The sequence below is a fragment of the Otolemur garnettii genome, unplaced genomic scaffold (assembly GCF_000181295.1).
Source record: "Otolemur garnettii isolate 467f Iridium unplaced genomic scaffold, OtoGar3 scaffold00067, whole genome shotgun sequence".
NCBI classification, from domain to species: Eukaryota; Metazoa; Chordata; class Mammalia; order Primates; family Galagidae; genus Otolemur; species Otolemur garnettii.
Genome location: NW_003852462.1, coordinates 2,150,605 through 2,167,075, shown reverse-complemented (window position 1 = coordinate 2,167,075; position 16,471 = coordinate 2,150,605). Strand labels below are relative to the sequence as shown.

The following is a 16,471-nucleotide window of genomic DNA, read 5'->3' as shown; positions in this document are numbered from 1 at the left end:
GGGACGCTGAGGGCAGAGGGCTGTCCTGACCTGGGGGACGCTGAGGGCAGAGGGCTGTCCTGACCTGGGGGACGCTGAGGGCAGAGGGCTGTCCTGACCTGAGGGACGTGGATTGGTCCTGTTGCTCTGCTGCCTCGTGGAGAGTGAGACTCAGCTGTGGGGCAGGGAGTGGCCAGCAGGAGCCACCATCAGGAGGTGTCCAGCTTGGACAGGGTGAAGCAGAGAGCTCGTGGTGAGAAGCAATCAGCTTCTGAACAAGTTCCGGAAAGTGCCGCAAGACTTGCTGGTGGGGTCCCCACCACATGGTGAGCGAGAGGCTATAGCCAAGGAGTCTGCAACAGTTGGGTGCCGGCTCAGACAGGCTACAGGGTCAGCGTGGGGCCTGTCAGCATGTGAGGCGGTGAAGGTCATGACATGGGCCTACTGTCCAGACAGAGGCCAAGCCCTGGGGAGGCCAGAGGGAGAAAGTGACCCAGCAAAGCTGCTGTGAAGGAGTGAGTGGAGGGAGGAAGCCACGTGAGCACAGTCCATCAACAAGGACATCAGTGACCATGGCCAGCTTGCTCTGGCATCTGCACTTGCCTGCAGGGGGACGGTGGCTCTGGCACTGTGCACGTGTCCAGGGCGCTGGCTGCCAGCTGATCTGGGATGGTCTTGGAGGCGGCTGAGGTGATTCAGCCTTGCTCCCCATATCTCTGACCCCAGCAGGCCAGCCTGGGTGTGGCATCGCAAAGGCAACAGACAGCTCAGCCCAGTCTTCCCCATCAGCCACTATTCCATTGGCTAAAGAAAACCATCATCACAAATTCAAGGGGTGGACAGGGGATCCTACCTCTGTGCTGGGAAGGAGAAGAATTAGGGCCATGGAGGTAGTCTGCCTCCTGCCCACCAGGAGGGGTGAGCAGGTGCACCCCGTGCTGCCGAGAGGTCAGGTCACAGAGGCAGGGACGTCCATAGCATGAGGGACATGATGTGGATCTCCCTGGTGAGCGGGACAGAGGAGGGGAGCAGGGAGCAGAGAGTGGGCAGAGGCAGGTCTGCAGCCCCGCCCTGGGAGGCCTTGATGAATCAAAGGGAAAACAGCATTCAGAGGGGGCAGCCTGCCATTCAGGCTGGCTAGGTCCAGGATGGCACAGGTGAGTCCTCCAGGAAACTGGGCCTTGGAGATCAGAACATGTGGTGTAACTAAGGAAAAGCAAAGACCAAGACATTGAAACCCCAGAGGACCTGCGGGCTGCATGAGGGAGGACTGGGGGCCTGTTTCCAGCCCGGGCAGTGTTGGCAGGTGCTCTGCTTGTTCCCTGTAAACTGCATGTGCACTTGCTCCGTCCCCGGCCGGAGTCTCGGGAGATGCTGCTACTGAAGGTCCCATCTCGGGACAGGAGGAGCACATGCGTCCCGAGGCAGGCCCTGGACAGAGGTGGGGACGGCGCAGCCTAGGGTGCACACGGGATGGGGGGCAGCTCTTCTCCCCTCACTGTCATCTTGCATGGCCAGTTGTCTTGGGCCTGGGGGCAGGTTCATCGTGGCTGCCTGGTTCACACCGAGGCCTCCTCTCCTTGCAGGCATGGAAGGCTCACCTCATGGGCCCTGCTGGCTGTACCATGAACCTGCGGAAGACACACATTCTGCAGCGGGCCCAGGCGCTGACCGGTAAGCCCAGTGCAGCCCTTCCGCCCTCCATCCTGATTCATTCACAACAGCCTGCGGTCTCCCCACATGCACCATCCTGTGGCTGCTCATTCTGAACGGTTCACAGGGACATCAATTCAGTAGTAACAAGACTTAGCGGCTCTCTCAAGATGCCCACAGTGGTCCTCACACTCTTCCTGCCTCACTGACTCCAAAGTCTTTCTTGTTTTTTAATAGATGAAGTCTCACTGTCACCCAGGCTGCAGTGCAGTGGCACGATCACAGCTCATAGCACCCTTGAACTCTTGGGCTCAAGTATCCCCCTGCCTCAGCCTCCTGAGTAGCTGGGACTACACACACACACACCCAAATTTTTCTTATTTTTGGTAGAGACAGGGTCTCCCTATGTTGCCCAGAAGGGTTCTGAGCTCCTGGCCTCGATTGATCCTCCTGCCTCAGCCTCCCAAAGTGCTGAGATTATAGGTGTGAGCTGCCACCTAGTCTCCAGAGGTTCTTGGAAATGAAAAATAGCAGACCCATAGAGAATCCCCCCACATGCACTACAAATCTTAAGTTTAGCTCTCGTGTCAGATTTATGATGCCTTGCAAGAAAATATAGTACCTTTCATAAGAAAATTATTATTGGCTCAGCACCTATAGCACAGTGGTTACTGCGCCAGCCTCATATACCGAGGCTGGTGGGTTTGAACCTGGCCTGAGCCAACTAAACCACAATGACAACTGCAACAAAAAAATAGCCAAGTGTTGTGGCAGGCACCTGTAGTCCCAGCCACTTGGGGGGCTGAGGCAAGAGAATGGCTTAAGCCCAAGAGATTGAGGTTGCTGTGAGCTGTGACGCCACAGAACTCTACCCAGAGCAACATAGTGAGACTCTGTCTAAAAAAAAAAAAAACAAAAAACTTCTGTATCCAATGGTTTTTGTTCAGGAATTATATATATATATATATATATATATATATTTTTTTTTTTTTTTTTTTGGAGACAGAGTCTCACTATGTCACCCTCAATAGAGTGCTGTAGCATCACAGCTCACAGCAACCTCAAACTCTTGGGCTTAAGCAATTCTCTTAAACAATTCTCTTGCCTCAGCCTCCCAGGTAGCTGGGACCACAGGCGCCCACCACAACGCCTGGCTATTTTTTGTTGCAGTTGTCACTGTTGTTTAACTGGCCTGGGCCCTGTTCGAACCCGCCTGCCTCGGTGCATATGGCCAGCACTATAACCATAGGTGCTGAGCTATGGATACACAACTTTAAGACTCATCCTTATAATAAGACAGGAGTGGCAAGGTGTGAAGAGCCAGACTGTGCCAGGCCTTGTGCTGAGCGCAACACCTGGTGCCAGCATGTGCTCATCTCAACCCCTTCCATGAGTGAAGATGTCAGAGCAGCCTGCTGGTGGTACTTGACCAGTAAATTAACCTGATCACACGCTGTTCATTTTCTCCATTTATGGAGCTTATCACTGCATAAGTAGCTCGGCACTGCATTCTTCTGCCAGGTGCTCCCTCTGCCCTTCCTCCCCTGGTGCCCGCATGGGGTTCCTTCTGTAGTCAGCACAGCTGCTACACCCATTTGCCCGTCTGCCTGGCCCCATGTGGACTGAGCGACAGCCGCAGTCCCTGCCCCTGGGTCCTGCTGCCAGCGTCTGGTCACTCTCCACCCCCACCCCATTGCTGCAGTTTGTGTCTGCTCCACGCCTGCAGCCGCCTCCTGACACAGCCCCTGTGTTTTGCTGCAGGTAGAGGCCCCCCAGCGGCCAGGACAGGCCTCTCTGGGTCTAAGATGGGAAGCAAGATCCCTACACCAAAGGGGGGCCTGAGCAAAAGCTCTGGCAGGACATACACGAAGCGATGATGGGTGTCGGTCTGCTGCGCGGGACTAAGAACTCTGTTTGGCCTTGGTGTCCCGGTGCCCCGCTGGGCCATGCCTGGGGCCCTTACTCGTCAGCATAAGGAGCAAACGACATGTGTGCAACTGACCAAAGAGCCCTTGTCCTCACCACACTGTGTTGGGCTTTCAGGTTCTGACTTTGTCAGGCCTTTGTGAGGAACATGAAGAGTAGCCGGTCTGTGTGGGAAGAACCAGAAATCCCTGCACCGGGAGGTACGAAAGCAGCCCCCAGGCAGGCAGCACACACAACTTCTGCTTTTCTTAATTGCTTACAGCAATTTCCATAAAAAATTTACTGTAAACTCTTTGCATATTGGTCTCTGTCACACCTGGTAGAATTTCCCCAGGGCTTTGTCTCAGCTGGGCTGTAGTCCCAGGGGCTGGATGGTGTGCAGAGGTTCCACTGCGCCGCCCTCCCCTGCAGGCCTTGCCCCTAGGCTTTCTGCCGGCTGCTGAGTGCAGGGTGTTGGCATCTGCAGAGCTCAGGTTTCCATGACAACAGGAAGTAAAGGTAAAAAGGGAAATCTAAACCAAGGAGCTCCTGAGCGCAGCCCAGTGCAGCACTCGCCTGTGCGTGCATGTTACCCACAGACCTCACCCACTGCAACTGGGGCAGACACGGACTTCGCTCATGGGGCCGTAGCAGGCCTTTGCTCAGAGGTACTTCAAATTCTCCACACTTCTAAATTCCTGCAAAAAAAAATGTTAAATGATTTTCGACCTGATTGCCTGTGCTCACCTGACTGACCATGTGTCAGAACTACCCTTTCTTAAAATCTTGCTTAGACTGAAGCATAGAATAGCTTCTGCATATAGTAACTATCTATGGTGGAGTCTTCAGCGTAAGTCCACAGGCTCAAAATCTTTCTGGTCTGGGTCTATTGTACTGTCCCTTTCAAATCCATATTGTAATTGGAACTGTAAATCTACTTTTTTCAAATGGTTCACAGGATGTTTAAAACACCAAAACTGCTTAAAATGGTGAAACCAAACCTCAAAAAACAGTCCCCTAAGCAGATCTTCACCCACCCTCCCACCCTGTGGTCCTGCAGAAGTGAGTCGAGGGTTCCTTCCAGGAACTTCTGAGTCACACGCCGTCTAGGCGGAGACAGCTGTAGGGACAGCCAGGGTCCATCTGACCTGCCTGGAACCACCGTCTGTCCTGTCACCCTCTGTTCCCCAAGTCCCACACCCGCTGCAGCCTGAAGGACAGTCATGCCCTGCCCAGAGCCGTGCTTTCTTCCTGAGTGTGAGGGGAGCCGAATTTCACAATCCTAGTCAAGGAATGTTTAAGGTTGATGAAATTTGTATAATGCAATTAATATATAAATAATATTTTTTAATCCCCAACCGTGTGAAACAACAAAATATATAAAAACTAATAGGTATTTGAGCAGTATACTGCCTGGATATATTAGTAACCATGATTTGCATTAATCAATCTCCCATTTTTGGCAAACTGACACCTCTGATATGGTTGACTGCAAATACTAAGACCTACCAAGAAAATAACCATTAAAAATACACTTTACTAAAAGTTTTTAGAAGTATGAGAGGAGAAATAACTTAACACTTTACTAGACAAAGTACAGATGCCAAGATATTTATAAAATGATTCTTTCTGGTTTCAGAGAGATGTTGGTCATTATTTTCTAATCCGTTTCTAAAGTACAGATAAAACACGTCTTTAAATAGTACAATGAGAACAGTTTACCAAGGAATTATTCTTTTCTCTCTAATCAAAACTTTAGAAACATCAATGTGTGATGTCTCCACTATACTGTAACTTACAGAAGATATTTGTAAAAATATTTTTGGTGATTGACAAACACATTTGGGCTCATTGAAAACAGGTTACTCTAGCTGGTTATGGAAGAATCATGTTTATGTTGAAATGATTCTGGCAGTGATTAATGCTACTCAGAGCTTTAGAGTTATACATTATTAAGGGACCCAGAATAAAGGACAAAAAGTTCAAAAGGAACTCTTAAGATCGCTTAGCCATTCATAAATATTATAAATATCTAAATTTGGAACACTAATTCATAATTGAATTTTCACTCATGAGTATGTTATGTATATTTAATATTTATTTCTACTTTCATATTTTAAGAATGCTATTCAATAATTTAAAAGAATTGTATCTATAAATTTGGCATTAAAATACAAATGTATATACTTTTTAATGAAAATTTGCAACTTTGTAATATTTTAACAGTTTTCTATTTGTCTTGATTTCAAGCACCAGAATTATAAGTAATATATTTTTGTTGCTTTAGGGCTTAAGGGTTAATTCACCTAAGTATATTAATAAAAGATCACTAAATGTTTTGTCACTTTCATTTCAAGATAATCAGAAAGCAATTTGTAAATTACATTTACTTTAATAAACATGCAAGCATAGCTAGCCAAGAAACCTCACAAAACATTGAAAATTATATTAAGTTGCTTTGAATTTGGCCCCTAAAATAAGTTATTTGTCAAAATGAGTTCATTGCTGAAGCTAAACAGTTTTGAGCTATGTATTAAGAAAATTATTGACCTTGCCAAGTCATGGAAGAAGCCCAAGTGCCTATCAACCCATGAATGGATTAATAAATTGTGGTATATATATACCATGGAATACTATGCAGCATTTAAAAAAATGAAGACTTTACCTCTGTTATGTTTACATGGATGGAGCTGGAAAATATTCTTCTTAGTAAAGTATCTCAGGAATGGAAAAAAAAATCCAATGTAGTCAGTACTACTGTGAAACCAATTTACAGTCACTCACACATGCATATGAAAAATGAAATACAACTATCACATAGGATGAAGAAGGGAAGGGGAGGGAGAGAGGAAGGGAGGGGTTGGGTTGATAGAGGGAGGGTTGGTAGGGGGAACCACATTGGAACATATTGCAAGTACAGGTTGGATCTATCAGGCGTAGAACACAAATGTCTTAATCCTGTAATTGGGTAAATGAGGTGAAGGCTATGTTGTTTAGTAGGATGTAAGCACTCCAATTTGTACAAATAATCAATACATTGAATCCCATAATGGCATAAATGTATTTATGATCTATGTACAAATGACTTAATTTAAAAAAAAAAAAAGGATAAAAAAAAAAAAGAAAATTGACCAATTTCATCCCGTAGAATGAATTCAGGGTGTTCTGAGGTCTGTGCCCAATAAAGGACTGCACTTCATGTTCTGTTTTCCCCTTTGACAGAGGTTATTTTTACCAGCACAAGAGGCTATTTGGTTTTTCAAGTAAGTACAATTCAGAATTTTCTCTGTAAATCTGTAGAGTGGTTTTAAGCTTCTATCAGCTTTTTTTTTTTTTTTTTAAGAGACAGTCTGTCTTCTAGATTGAAGTGGCCCAATGTGGTAGCTCACGGTAACCTTGAACTCCTGGGTTCCAGTGAGTCTCCTGCCTTAGCCTCTCAATGGCTGGGACCATAGCGGGCACCACCTCATGCTGGAGATGGGGTCTCACTAAGCTGATCTCTCCAACTCTGGCCTCAAATGATCTTCTCCCCTCAACCTCTCAACACACTGGGACTAGTGGCAGGAGCCACTATGCCCGGCTAATTTTTCTTTTTTAATAGACAGGGTCTGTAGTATTGCTATGTTGCCCAGGCTGGTCCCCAACACCTGGCCTCAAGAGATCTACCTCAGCCTCTCAAAGTGCTGGGATTACTGGTCTGAGCCACATAAAACTGTCAGTAGGAAAACCACAGGTGCAATTCTTTTCCGTTCTTGAATTAGATAAGGATTTTTTAAAACAAGTCCCAATAAAGATAATTATAAAAGATTGAGCTTTATTGATAAGTTAGTCTACTAATCACAGATGAGCCACCAGATAGGGATAACATAGGGTTAGGGTGAGCTGTTAAGTAAACTGAGGATCCGCAGGTGTGGTTTAAGCTTTGCCTCTAAATGGCCTTAGGCCTCATATTGACATACATGGGATATCTCCAAGAAAGGGAAGGGGCAGGAGAGGCCTGCCTGACCTCCCTTTCAAGGTCAGCAACTCAGCTTTAGGGGCGGGGTCCCCGTGACCAAGGCGGGCCCATTCGTTCAACAGACCTAAGATTTTTCCTTGACACAAGTTTATCCTCACAGGCACTGAACAGAGACAAGACAGAATGAGACATTCTTCCACCGACACAGGGACGTCACATATTGATGCTTCTCTTTTAATATTCTCCTTGGATCTAAAATGTAGATTTTCCTGGTCTCCCAAGAACGTAACCATTTTATTGTCTCAGTTGTCTCACTCCACCCTCCCACCGTTTTTGCCTTTTCGAATCCCTTCCTCCCCACCAAATACTGAAACTTCCCAACTTCCCCTTGGACGAACAGCTACAGATTTGTCTGTGGTGTGATTCGCCGGGGCGCACCCTCAACTGTGTTAATAAGCCTGCACTGAGCGAGATCTTTGCCTCGGTCAGCGAAGGTCTCTACAACCTGGAAGATACTCAAAAACTTTTCACGGAGATGAGACACAAGGCCTGTTTAGACACCACTCAAGGAGATTGCAGGTCCCCGTTGCTTCGGAAGATAGTAAATTCAGCCTTGCTGCTCAGAAATAATCATTGGGTTATCTTCATGGATTTACCACATATAAATGGGCATTGCCTTAAACGAAACACAGGGATTCACGCTGTGTTCTTCCGAGACCCGCCTTCTTCCTCTGCGCGAAGCCGTCGCTAATCCTTCAGCTGCTGCGTGTGCTTCAGCGCGCATTTCCCACCTGGGACGTGGTTCTCTTGCACACCGAGCTGTTTCCTGTCCCACTGGGCTACTGTAAACAAAACTTTTCCAGCCTGTGCGGCTGGACTCTTCCCCAAGTCTACTCCATAGAAACTGCAAGCGAGACACACCTAAGGTGACCAGATTTTAACATTGGTAAAGTGGGACACCATGGGGGGAGGGGCCTGACAACAATGCAAACTTTGATAAGCAGTTCTCGATAATCAGTTCTCCACAATTATTTGTTATTATTAAAGTTTAACATTATAAAATTAACAAAAATAATATAAAATGCATATCCCGGCTCAATAGCCACATGGCAGCCAAAAACCGTATATTCCCTTCCTGTTCTCCCGTGTTCCCTAGCTTGTCATGCATTCTTTCCAAAAATCGGGGCTTTTTTAAAACGCCACAGGACGCAGGACAAATTGTTAAAAGTTGGTACTGTCCTGCCAAAAGCAGGGCGTCCAGTCACCTTACTCTGGGGGGGGGGGGGGGGCGCTACTTGTTTGTTCCACACAGTTTGGCTCCTTCTGAGCTAATTGTCCTTGCCTAGAAGCTAGGGAGGGAGCCCAGGAGGGGAGTAGAGAGTTTACCTTAGCCTTTTCATTTCCAAATGAAGTTACATTAACCTCTTCATTCCCAAATGGAGTTACATTAACCTTTTCAGCAGCTGAAAACCGTATATTCCCTTCCCATTCTCCCGCTGTTCCCTAGCTTGTCATGCATTCTTTCCAAAAATCGGGACTTTTTTAAATCGCCGCGGGACAAATTGTTCAAAAGCGGGGCGTCTGGTCAACTTAGACACACCGCTACATGTGTGTGCCCGAGACACAGACCCCAGGTACCCCCAGGCACCGAAGGCCAAGCCGCTACGCGTGTGCACGATCTTCCAGGAAAACCCCAGCGTGCCGTCGCGGGGTCCCGCAGGGCGCGGAGGGCAGCGCAGGAGGAGGGGCGGCCTGGGAGCGCCCGACCCCCGGGCAGCAGCGGGAGCAGAACGCCGGACATAGGTGGCCAGAGCAGGAAAATGCAGAACTTCCCAAGGAGCCGCCCCGCGCCCTGCGACCTGTGCCCTTTCGACCTCATAGAGAGCCAGGCCACTCGCCGCGAGCAGAGGTTCCCGGGCCGCAGGCGCGGCGACTCTCTAGCAGCCGGGCGCGCTCTCTATGGTCTCTTCCGGTGCAGGCCGGAAGGAGGCGCTCCGACCCGGAAGCGCCCCGAGAAGGCGGCTGGGGCGGCGGCGTGATGGCGGCTGCGGCGGTGCCGGAGTCCTGGCCAGAGCTGGAGCTGGCGGAGCGGGAGCGGCGGCGGGAGCTGCTGCTGACCGGGCCGGGACTGGAGGAGCGGGTGCGGGCGGCCGGCGGGCGGCTGCCGCCTCGAGTCTTCACCCTGCCGCTGTTGCACTACCTGGAAGTGAGCGGCTGCGGGAGCCTGCGCGCGCCGGGGCCGGGCCTGGCGCAGGGCCTGCCGCAGCTGCACAGCCTCGTGCTCCGGCGCAACGCCCTGGGCCCCGGCCTGAACCCCGAGCTCGGGCCGCTGCCCGCCTTGCGGGTACTCGACCTCTCAGGGAACGCGCTGGAGGCGCTGCCGCCCGGCCAGGGTCTTGGCCCCGCCGAGCCGCCCGGCCTCCCGCAGCTGCAGAGCCTCAACCTCAGCGGCAACCGGCTGCGCGAGCTGCCCGCAGACCTGGCCCGCTGCGCCCCGCGCCTGCAGAGCCTCAACCTCAGCGGCAATTGCCTGGACTCTTTCCCCGCCGCGCTCTTCAGCCCTGGTGCGCTGCCCCTGCTCAGCGAACTGGCGGCTGCTGACAACTGCCTCCGAGAGCTCAGCCCCGACATCGCCCACCTGGCCTCGCTCAAGGTCAGCAGGGGCTTAGTGGGCGGGGTGGTATGGAACCTTGGAGAAGCCCGGGAGAGGGACGCCTCCCTTGGGGCAGAGCTATTCTCGGAGATGCCCCATGGGGCACTGGGCCTGGGATATCCCTACTCGCTCAAAGGAGCCGACTCCAGTGGCATCACTTTGGGAGGCCGTCCTCGTCCCCTACTCCCCCTCCTCCTGACCAGACCCACAAACTCGGTGGTCTCAGAACTGCCCCCATGTTCTCTTCACACCTGGATTTTAACACCATATGCTGTTTTGTAGCTGTTAGCGAGCTTAGCTTTCTGTCAGCGGTTTGGGGGCGGGGACCCATGCCCGTGTCCAGTTCCTTGTATCTCATATTTGTGAAGTGACTGAGTGAGCCTTGGGGGTGAATACAAAGGTAAACCACAAATGTGTAGGACAGCAGGAATCCCCCTAGTACCACATGACGTGATTTCACACGGTGTTTCACGCAACAGCTTCCCAAGATAGGGGTGCTTATTCCTGTTTCACAGAAAGGCAAAGTGTTTCTCCAAAATAACTCATGACTTGGGTTCTCCTCTCGACGCTATTGTCTGGGGATTGGTACCTGTTCACCTCCAGCATAATGCTTGGCCCATGACAGCACCTGTTACCTCCAGGAAGGAGGGAAGTAGCCTGGCACATCCACACCTTCCCTTCCATGTCACCCTTTAAAAGGCAGCCCTGCGTTTCTTCATTTTTCATCCAAGTTTATGTACACATCTTTTTTTTTTTTCTTTTTTGAGACAGAGTCTAACTTTATTGCCCTCAGTAGAGGGCCGTGGCGTAACAGCTCACAGCAACCTCCAACTCCTGGGCTCAGGTGATTCTCTTAGCCTTCTGAGTAGCTGGGGACTGCAGGCGCCCGCCACAATGCCCATCTATTTTTTTGTTGCAGTTTGGTCGGGGCCGGGTTCAAACCCACCACCCCCTTGTATATGGGGCCGGCGCCCAACACACTGAGCCACAGGCACTGCCCAATGTAGACATCTCTTCATAAAATGTTTATATACTTTAGTAACTGGTCTATTTACTGTAGAAGTTACTCTGAAGACACTGTAGCTCATTTCACAAATACATCTATGTAAAGACATGTTTATATAAGAACGTGTGTGTGAGATAACTCTGCAGTGAGGTGCTTGCTGACATTCCCTGGAAGAAGTTGTAGAGCCACACTCTGAGGTACCTTGACCATCAGGGCTGTTGGCTTTCATGGCTGAGGTGTGACATATGATGTCTAAGACTTTGTACTGTACCTTCCTAGCTAATAGATGTCTTATTTTTCTGGGAGGTTGATACAGCAGGTGTGTATCTTAATGCAGTGCCTTGCATCATCTTCAAGTTCATAGATGTCTTCCCAGTATTCAGATTGTAAAAAAAAAAAAAAAAAAAGGCTCGACGCCTATAGCTCAACCGGCTAAGGCGCCAGCCACGTACACCTAGGGTGGCGGGTTCGAATCCCCAGCCCGGACCCGCCAGACAACAATGACGGCTGCAACCAAAAAATGGCCGGGCGTTGTGGCGGGCGCCTGTGGTCCCAGCTACTTGGGAGGCGGAGGCAGGAGACTCGCTTGAGCCCAGGAGCTGGAGGTTGCTGTGAGCTGTAATGCCACGGCACTCTGCCCAGGGGGACAGCTTGAGGCTCTGTCTCAAAAAAAAAAAAAAAAAAATACTGTGAGTGGCTCTCTGTGGTACCCATCCAATAAAGTGGCAGTTGTTATCATGACCAAAACAGGTTCATTTGAGTCAAACAGTGAGTCTTGTTTCTGAATCCAAAAAAAAGGAGGACAAGTCCCTTTCTGGTAATTACGTTTGTAAGTCTGAGACTTCCAGCAAATCTCTTTCATATCAAGAGGATTTTCTTTCTTTCTTTCTTTTCTTTTCTTTTTCTTTTTTTTTTTTTGTGGCAGATCCTCAAGCTGTCACCCTGTGTAGAGTGCTGTGGCATCACAGCTCACAGCAACCTCCAACTCTTGGTTTCAAGTGATTTTCCTGCCTTCGCCTCCCAAGTAGCTGGGACTACAGGCGCCTGCCACAATGCCCGGCTATTTTTCAGTTGCAGCCATCATTGTTGTTTGGCGGGCCCCAGGCTGAACCCGCCAGCTCAGGTGTATGTGGCTGGTGTCTTAGATGTTTGAGCTACAGGTGCTGAGCCAAGAGGATTGTTTTTTTAGAGAGTGTCATGCAAGAGCTACTTGGAATCCCTTGTTGGACTTGGATGGCTTTTGCAGGCAGGCCTTTGTGAAGAATGGCTGCCAGAACCATGCAGTGATGTGCTGCACTGACTGCAGTTCTGCATGCAAAGGCCCTCTGGTGTCCTCACTGGGCTGAATTTCTGTCAGTATAAGACATTGGTGGCCATTGCAGTCATCATGACAGCATGAGCTCAAAACTCAGGCTTAAAACAGCGGCTGTCCCTTCTGGGTGGGCTCAGCTGGGCGTTGCGCTGCTCTTGCTGTTGGTCACTTGTGTGGCTACATGCCAGCGTGGGCTCAGGGGCGTGCTCAGCTGAGATGCTGGGCTGGCTGCCCTTCTATCATATGTGGGGGCCTCTCCTTCCCCAGGTCCTCAACATAAAAGCAGCAGCTACCAGGCCTTCTTCAGGCTTAGACCTGGAACTAGCCTCCTGACACATCACCATTATCTTTTGGTTAAATCAGTAAGCACAAGCCCTGACAGGAGGCCTCTCTTTAGAGTGTGACCACTCTCACTTGTCTGAGTGTTAAGACATGAACAGTGCAAAACTCCACAACATAACAAGCCAGCCCAGACCAAAGCCTCCCTGTGGATGTGGGGGTGCCGCTGCGCTGGCCATCTCAGAGACACCAACCGTGTATTTTGCCGAGTCTCTTCTGTAATTGTGATAGATGGCGCTTTCCCAGGGCCTGCAGGGCTTCCTGGGGACCTTCCCGGCACCACAGGAGTGGTCCTGACCCCTCTCTTGGGCAAGAGGAGAGCTAAGAGTCTGGCGCCACTACAGCCAACTCACCATTTTCCTTCCCACGTGCATTTGCTGGTGACTTCATGCTTCAGTATGAAGAGTAATGTCGTGTGGAGATTTTGCTGTGTTCTTTCTTTGAGCTTGTTTTAAAAAAAAAAAAAATTAGCACTATTTTGGGATCTCATCTCCCATCTGAGGCAGTACTGACTTGTCTGTGAAGTAAGCTTATGGTTTATATTGAACGAGGCAGCCCATTCCCTGGTCCCTTTCCCTCTGTAACCCAGTGGCTGGTCCAAAATGTTACTGTCGTTACCACGACTGGTAATCGGACACAAGAGTGAGGTGTGGGAGTCAGAAAATTTCCTAGGGGCTGTGCTGTTCATTGCTGACTCCTCTGCACTGGAGGAGCACCCTGGACAGTGGCGTCCTCATGGGGTCCAGAGTTGGGGAAAGTCTCACAGGTGCACAGTGTCACAGCCTTGGGCTCTTTTCCCAGAGTCCAGGTCATCTGATGAGTCCTTGGCTTATCTTCCCAGACCTTAGATCTGTCCAATAACCAGTTGAGCGAGATCCCTGCTGAACTTGCCGATTGCCCCAAGCTCAAGGAGATCAACTTCCATGGAAACAAGCTGCGGGACAAGCGACTGGAGAAGATGCTCGGCGGCTGCCCCACACGGTCCATCCTAGAGTACCTGCGTGCCGGGGGCCGGGGCTATGGGAAGGGCAGGGCCCGGGCAGAAGGCTCAGAAAAGGACGAGGGCCGTAGGAAGCGGCGAGAGAGGAAGCCCCGGAGGGACGGTGGCGAGGGGCCAGAGCAGGAGGCTGGGGCCCTGGGCCGGCTCCTGCTCCGGGTCCTGCATGTCTCTGAAAACCCTGCACCCCTGACGGTCCGGGTGAGCCCCGAGGTCAGAGACGTGCGGCCCTACATTGTGGGGGCTGTCGTGCGGGGCATGGACCTGCAGCCCGGGAACGCACTCAAGCGGTTCCTCGCAGCACAGGTGGGTACACACAGCGTCCGCAGTTGGCAGGGGTGTGGGCAACCACTGTGGGACGAGTCCAGGGGCAAGTGGGTGCAAGGGAGATCAGCTGGGTGTCCGTGTGCCTCAGTTTCCTCACCTTGAAAATGGGGCCAGAGCAGTCACTGCCTTAGGGTGCTGGTGAGGAAGGGTCCACCGTATGGCCCAGGAGGCCATGGCCTCTCCTCTGTCTGTAGCGGCAGCAGGCACGTGGCCTGGCCTCCAGAGCACCCTTTTCACGCACAGCTCTGATCTTGCTGGGCCACTTGCCCCTCGCCCCTGCCCTTTGCTTCTCTGTGTACAGTTCTTCACCATTTCTAAGGACAGCTTTATTGCCTTGGAAATTGGGGCTGCTTAAGTTTATGATATTTTGGTGGATTTTCTGAGTTCTACAAATAAATACACATTTGATTTTTTTCTAAGAGACAGAGTATTACTTTGTCACCCTTGGTAGAATGCTGTGGCATCACAGCTCACAGCAACCTCCAGCTCTTGGGCTTAGGCCATTCTGTTGCCTCATCCTCCCAAATAGCTGGGACTACCAGTGCCCTCCATGATGCCCAGCTATTTTTTTGTTGGAGTTTGGCCGGAGTCGGGTTCGAACCTGCCACCCTTGGTATATGGGGCCGGTGCACTACTCACTGAGCCACAGGCACGGCCCTACACATTTGATTTTATGTAAGGTAGTACTGGAATCAGCTCTTGCTGCCACTCCTATGGGAACTGTTCCACTTCTGTTTAGGTTTCCCAGTTGGCTGTGTTCTGTGACATCTGCCCAGCTGTTGACATTAAAAGCATGTCTTTGTACACTCCACCCCACCCCACCCCGGCCCATGCCCACAGAGGTGGCTGCAGCCTGTGGAGCACCCCTGCTGCCTGCTGCCCCCTGAGCAATCCCTGCAGTTTTAGGAGGAAGCACGTAGGCACACTGAGTCCAGGTTTTAGAACTTGAAAACCAGCATTTTGGAAGAAAGACGTGCCTTTTTTTTTCCCATTATGTCGCCTGGGTAGAGTGTTATGGCGTCACAGCTCACAGCAACCTCAAACGCTTGGGCTTAAGGAATTCTCTTGTCTTAGCTTCCCAAGTAGCTGGGACTATAGGCGCCTGCCACAACACCCGGCTATTTTTTTTCTTATAGTTGTCATCATTATTCTAGCTCAGGCCAGGTTCAAACCTACCAGCCTCAGTGTGTGTGGCTGGCACCCTACCCAATTTTTTGTTTGTTTGGTTTGGATTTTGTTTAGCAGGCCCAGGCTAGGTTCCAACCCGCCACCCCTGGTGCATGGGGCTAGCACTCTAACCATTGAGCTATGGGTGCCCAGCCAAGATGTGTGGGGGTTTTGTTTTTTCTTTTTTTCCAGACAGAATCTCACCATGTCACCTTGGGTAGAGTGCCATGGCATCACAGTTCACAGCAACCTCAAACTCTTGGGCTTTAAGTGATTCTCTTGCCTCAGCCTCCCAAGTAGCTGGGACTACAGGTGTCAGCCATAACACCCGGCTATTTTTTGGTTGTTGTTGTCATTGTTCTTTGGCAGGCCCGGGTCTGGTTTGAACCTGCCAGCCCTGGTATATGTGGCTGGCGCCCTAGTCACTAATATGCTTTCTTTAATCTTCTGTTTACTTGGTATTAAAGAGCTCAAGATGTGCTCTCTGAAATCTTAAATATGGTGTGCTAGAATTAGAGGAAGAGAAATTCTGCTGTTAAACATACCAGATAATTTTCCTGATGATCATTCTACAAAATAAAAACTTGTTTGGCCAGGGGTCAAGGATGAACAACCGTTCTGTGAAGGGGAATGACAAGGTGGGGGGACCCTGAGGACGGGGAAAGTTCCCTGGCCACACGTGCCTGGGTGAGGGCTGAATGCTCACTGGACACCTCACTGTGCTGCAGATAAAGCTTTCCTTGTTTCTCCTCTTGGGTTTTAGACCAAGCTCCATGAAGAACTCTGTGAGAAGCGTACGGCGGCCACCATGGCAACCCATGACCTGCACGCAGTCCGAGGGCCCCTGCTGTACGGAGCCCGGCCCCCACAGGACCTCAAGGTGCCACCGCACTGCCCTCCTCCACCTGCAGCACAAGGTTCTCCCTGTGTCTTTCCAGAGACACACGTGCCTGTGATCGCACCAAGCACTTTAACGTAAAACCTGACACTGCTTCTAGCAAAGGCATGAGGCCGTGTGCACTGTCACTTTGAAAGCAGGTGTAGGCTTGGCGCCTGTGGCTCAAGTGGCTAAGGTGCCAGCCACATACACCTAAGGTGGAGGGTTTGAATCTAGCCCGGGCCTGCCAAACAACAGCGACGGCTGCAACCAAAAAATAGCCAGGCGCTGGGGCGGG

The 16,471-nt window shown here is 50.6% G+C and overlaps 2 protein-coding genes across 2 annotated transcripts in view; both read left to right on the top strand.

Annotated features, from left to right (window-relative positions):
- CEP104 (centrosomal protein 104) overlaps positions 1-4,572 on the top strand; it is a 40,941-nt gene extending 36,369 nt beyond the window's left edge. Inside the window, exons 21-22 of the mRNA XM_012807379.2 lie at positions 1,566-1,653; positions 3,394-4,572. Coding sequence (XP_012662833.1) covers positions 1,566-1,653; positions 3,394-3,509 — 204 coding nt within the window. The 3' untranslated portion in view covers positions 3,510-4,572. The remainder of the gene's footprint in view (positions 1-1,565; positions 1,654-3,393) is intronic.
- A 4,947-nt stretch (positions 4,573-9,519) lies between these two features.
- LRRC47 (leucine rich repeat containing 47) overlaps positions 9,520-16,471 on the top strand; it is a 10,365-nt gene continuing 3,413 nt past the window's right edge. Inside the window, exons 1-3 of the mRNA XM_003793218.3 lie at positions 9,520-10,148; positions 13,647-14,108; positions 16,060-16,176. Of these exons, the coding sequence (XP_003793266.1) occupies positions 9,534-10,148; positions 13,647-14,108; positions 16,060-16,176 (1,194 nt within the window). The 5' untranslated portion in view covers positions 9,520-9,533. The remainder of the gene's footprint in view (positions 10,149-13,646; positions 14,109-16,059; positions 16,177-16,471) is intronic.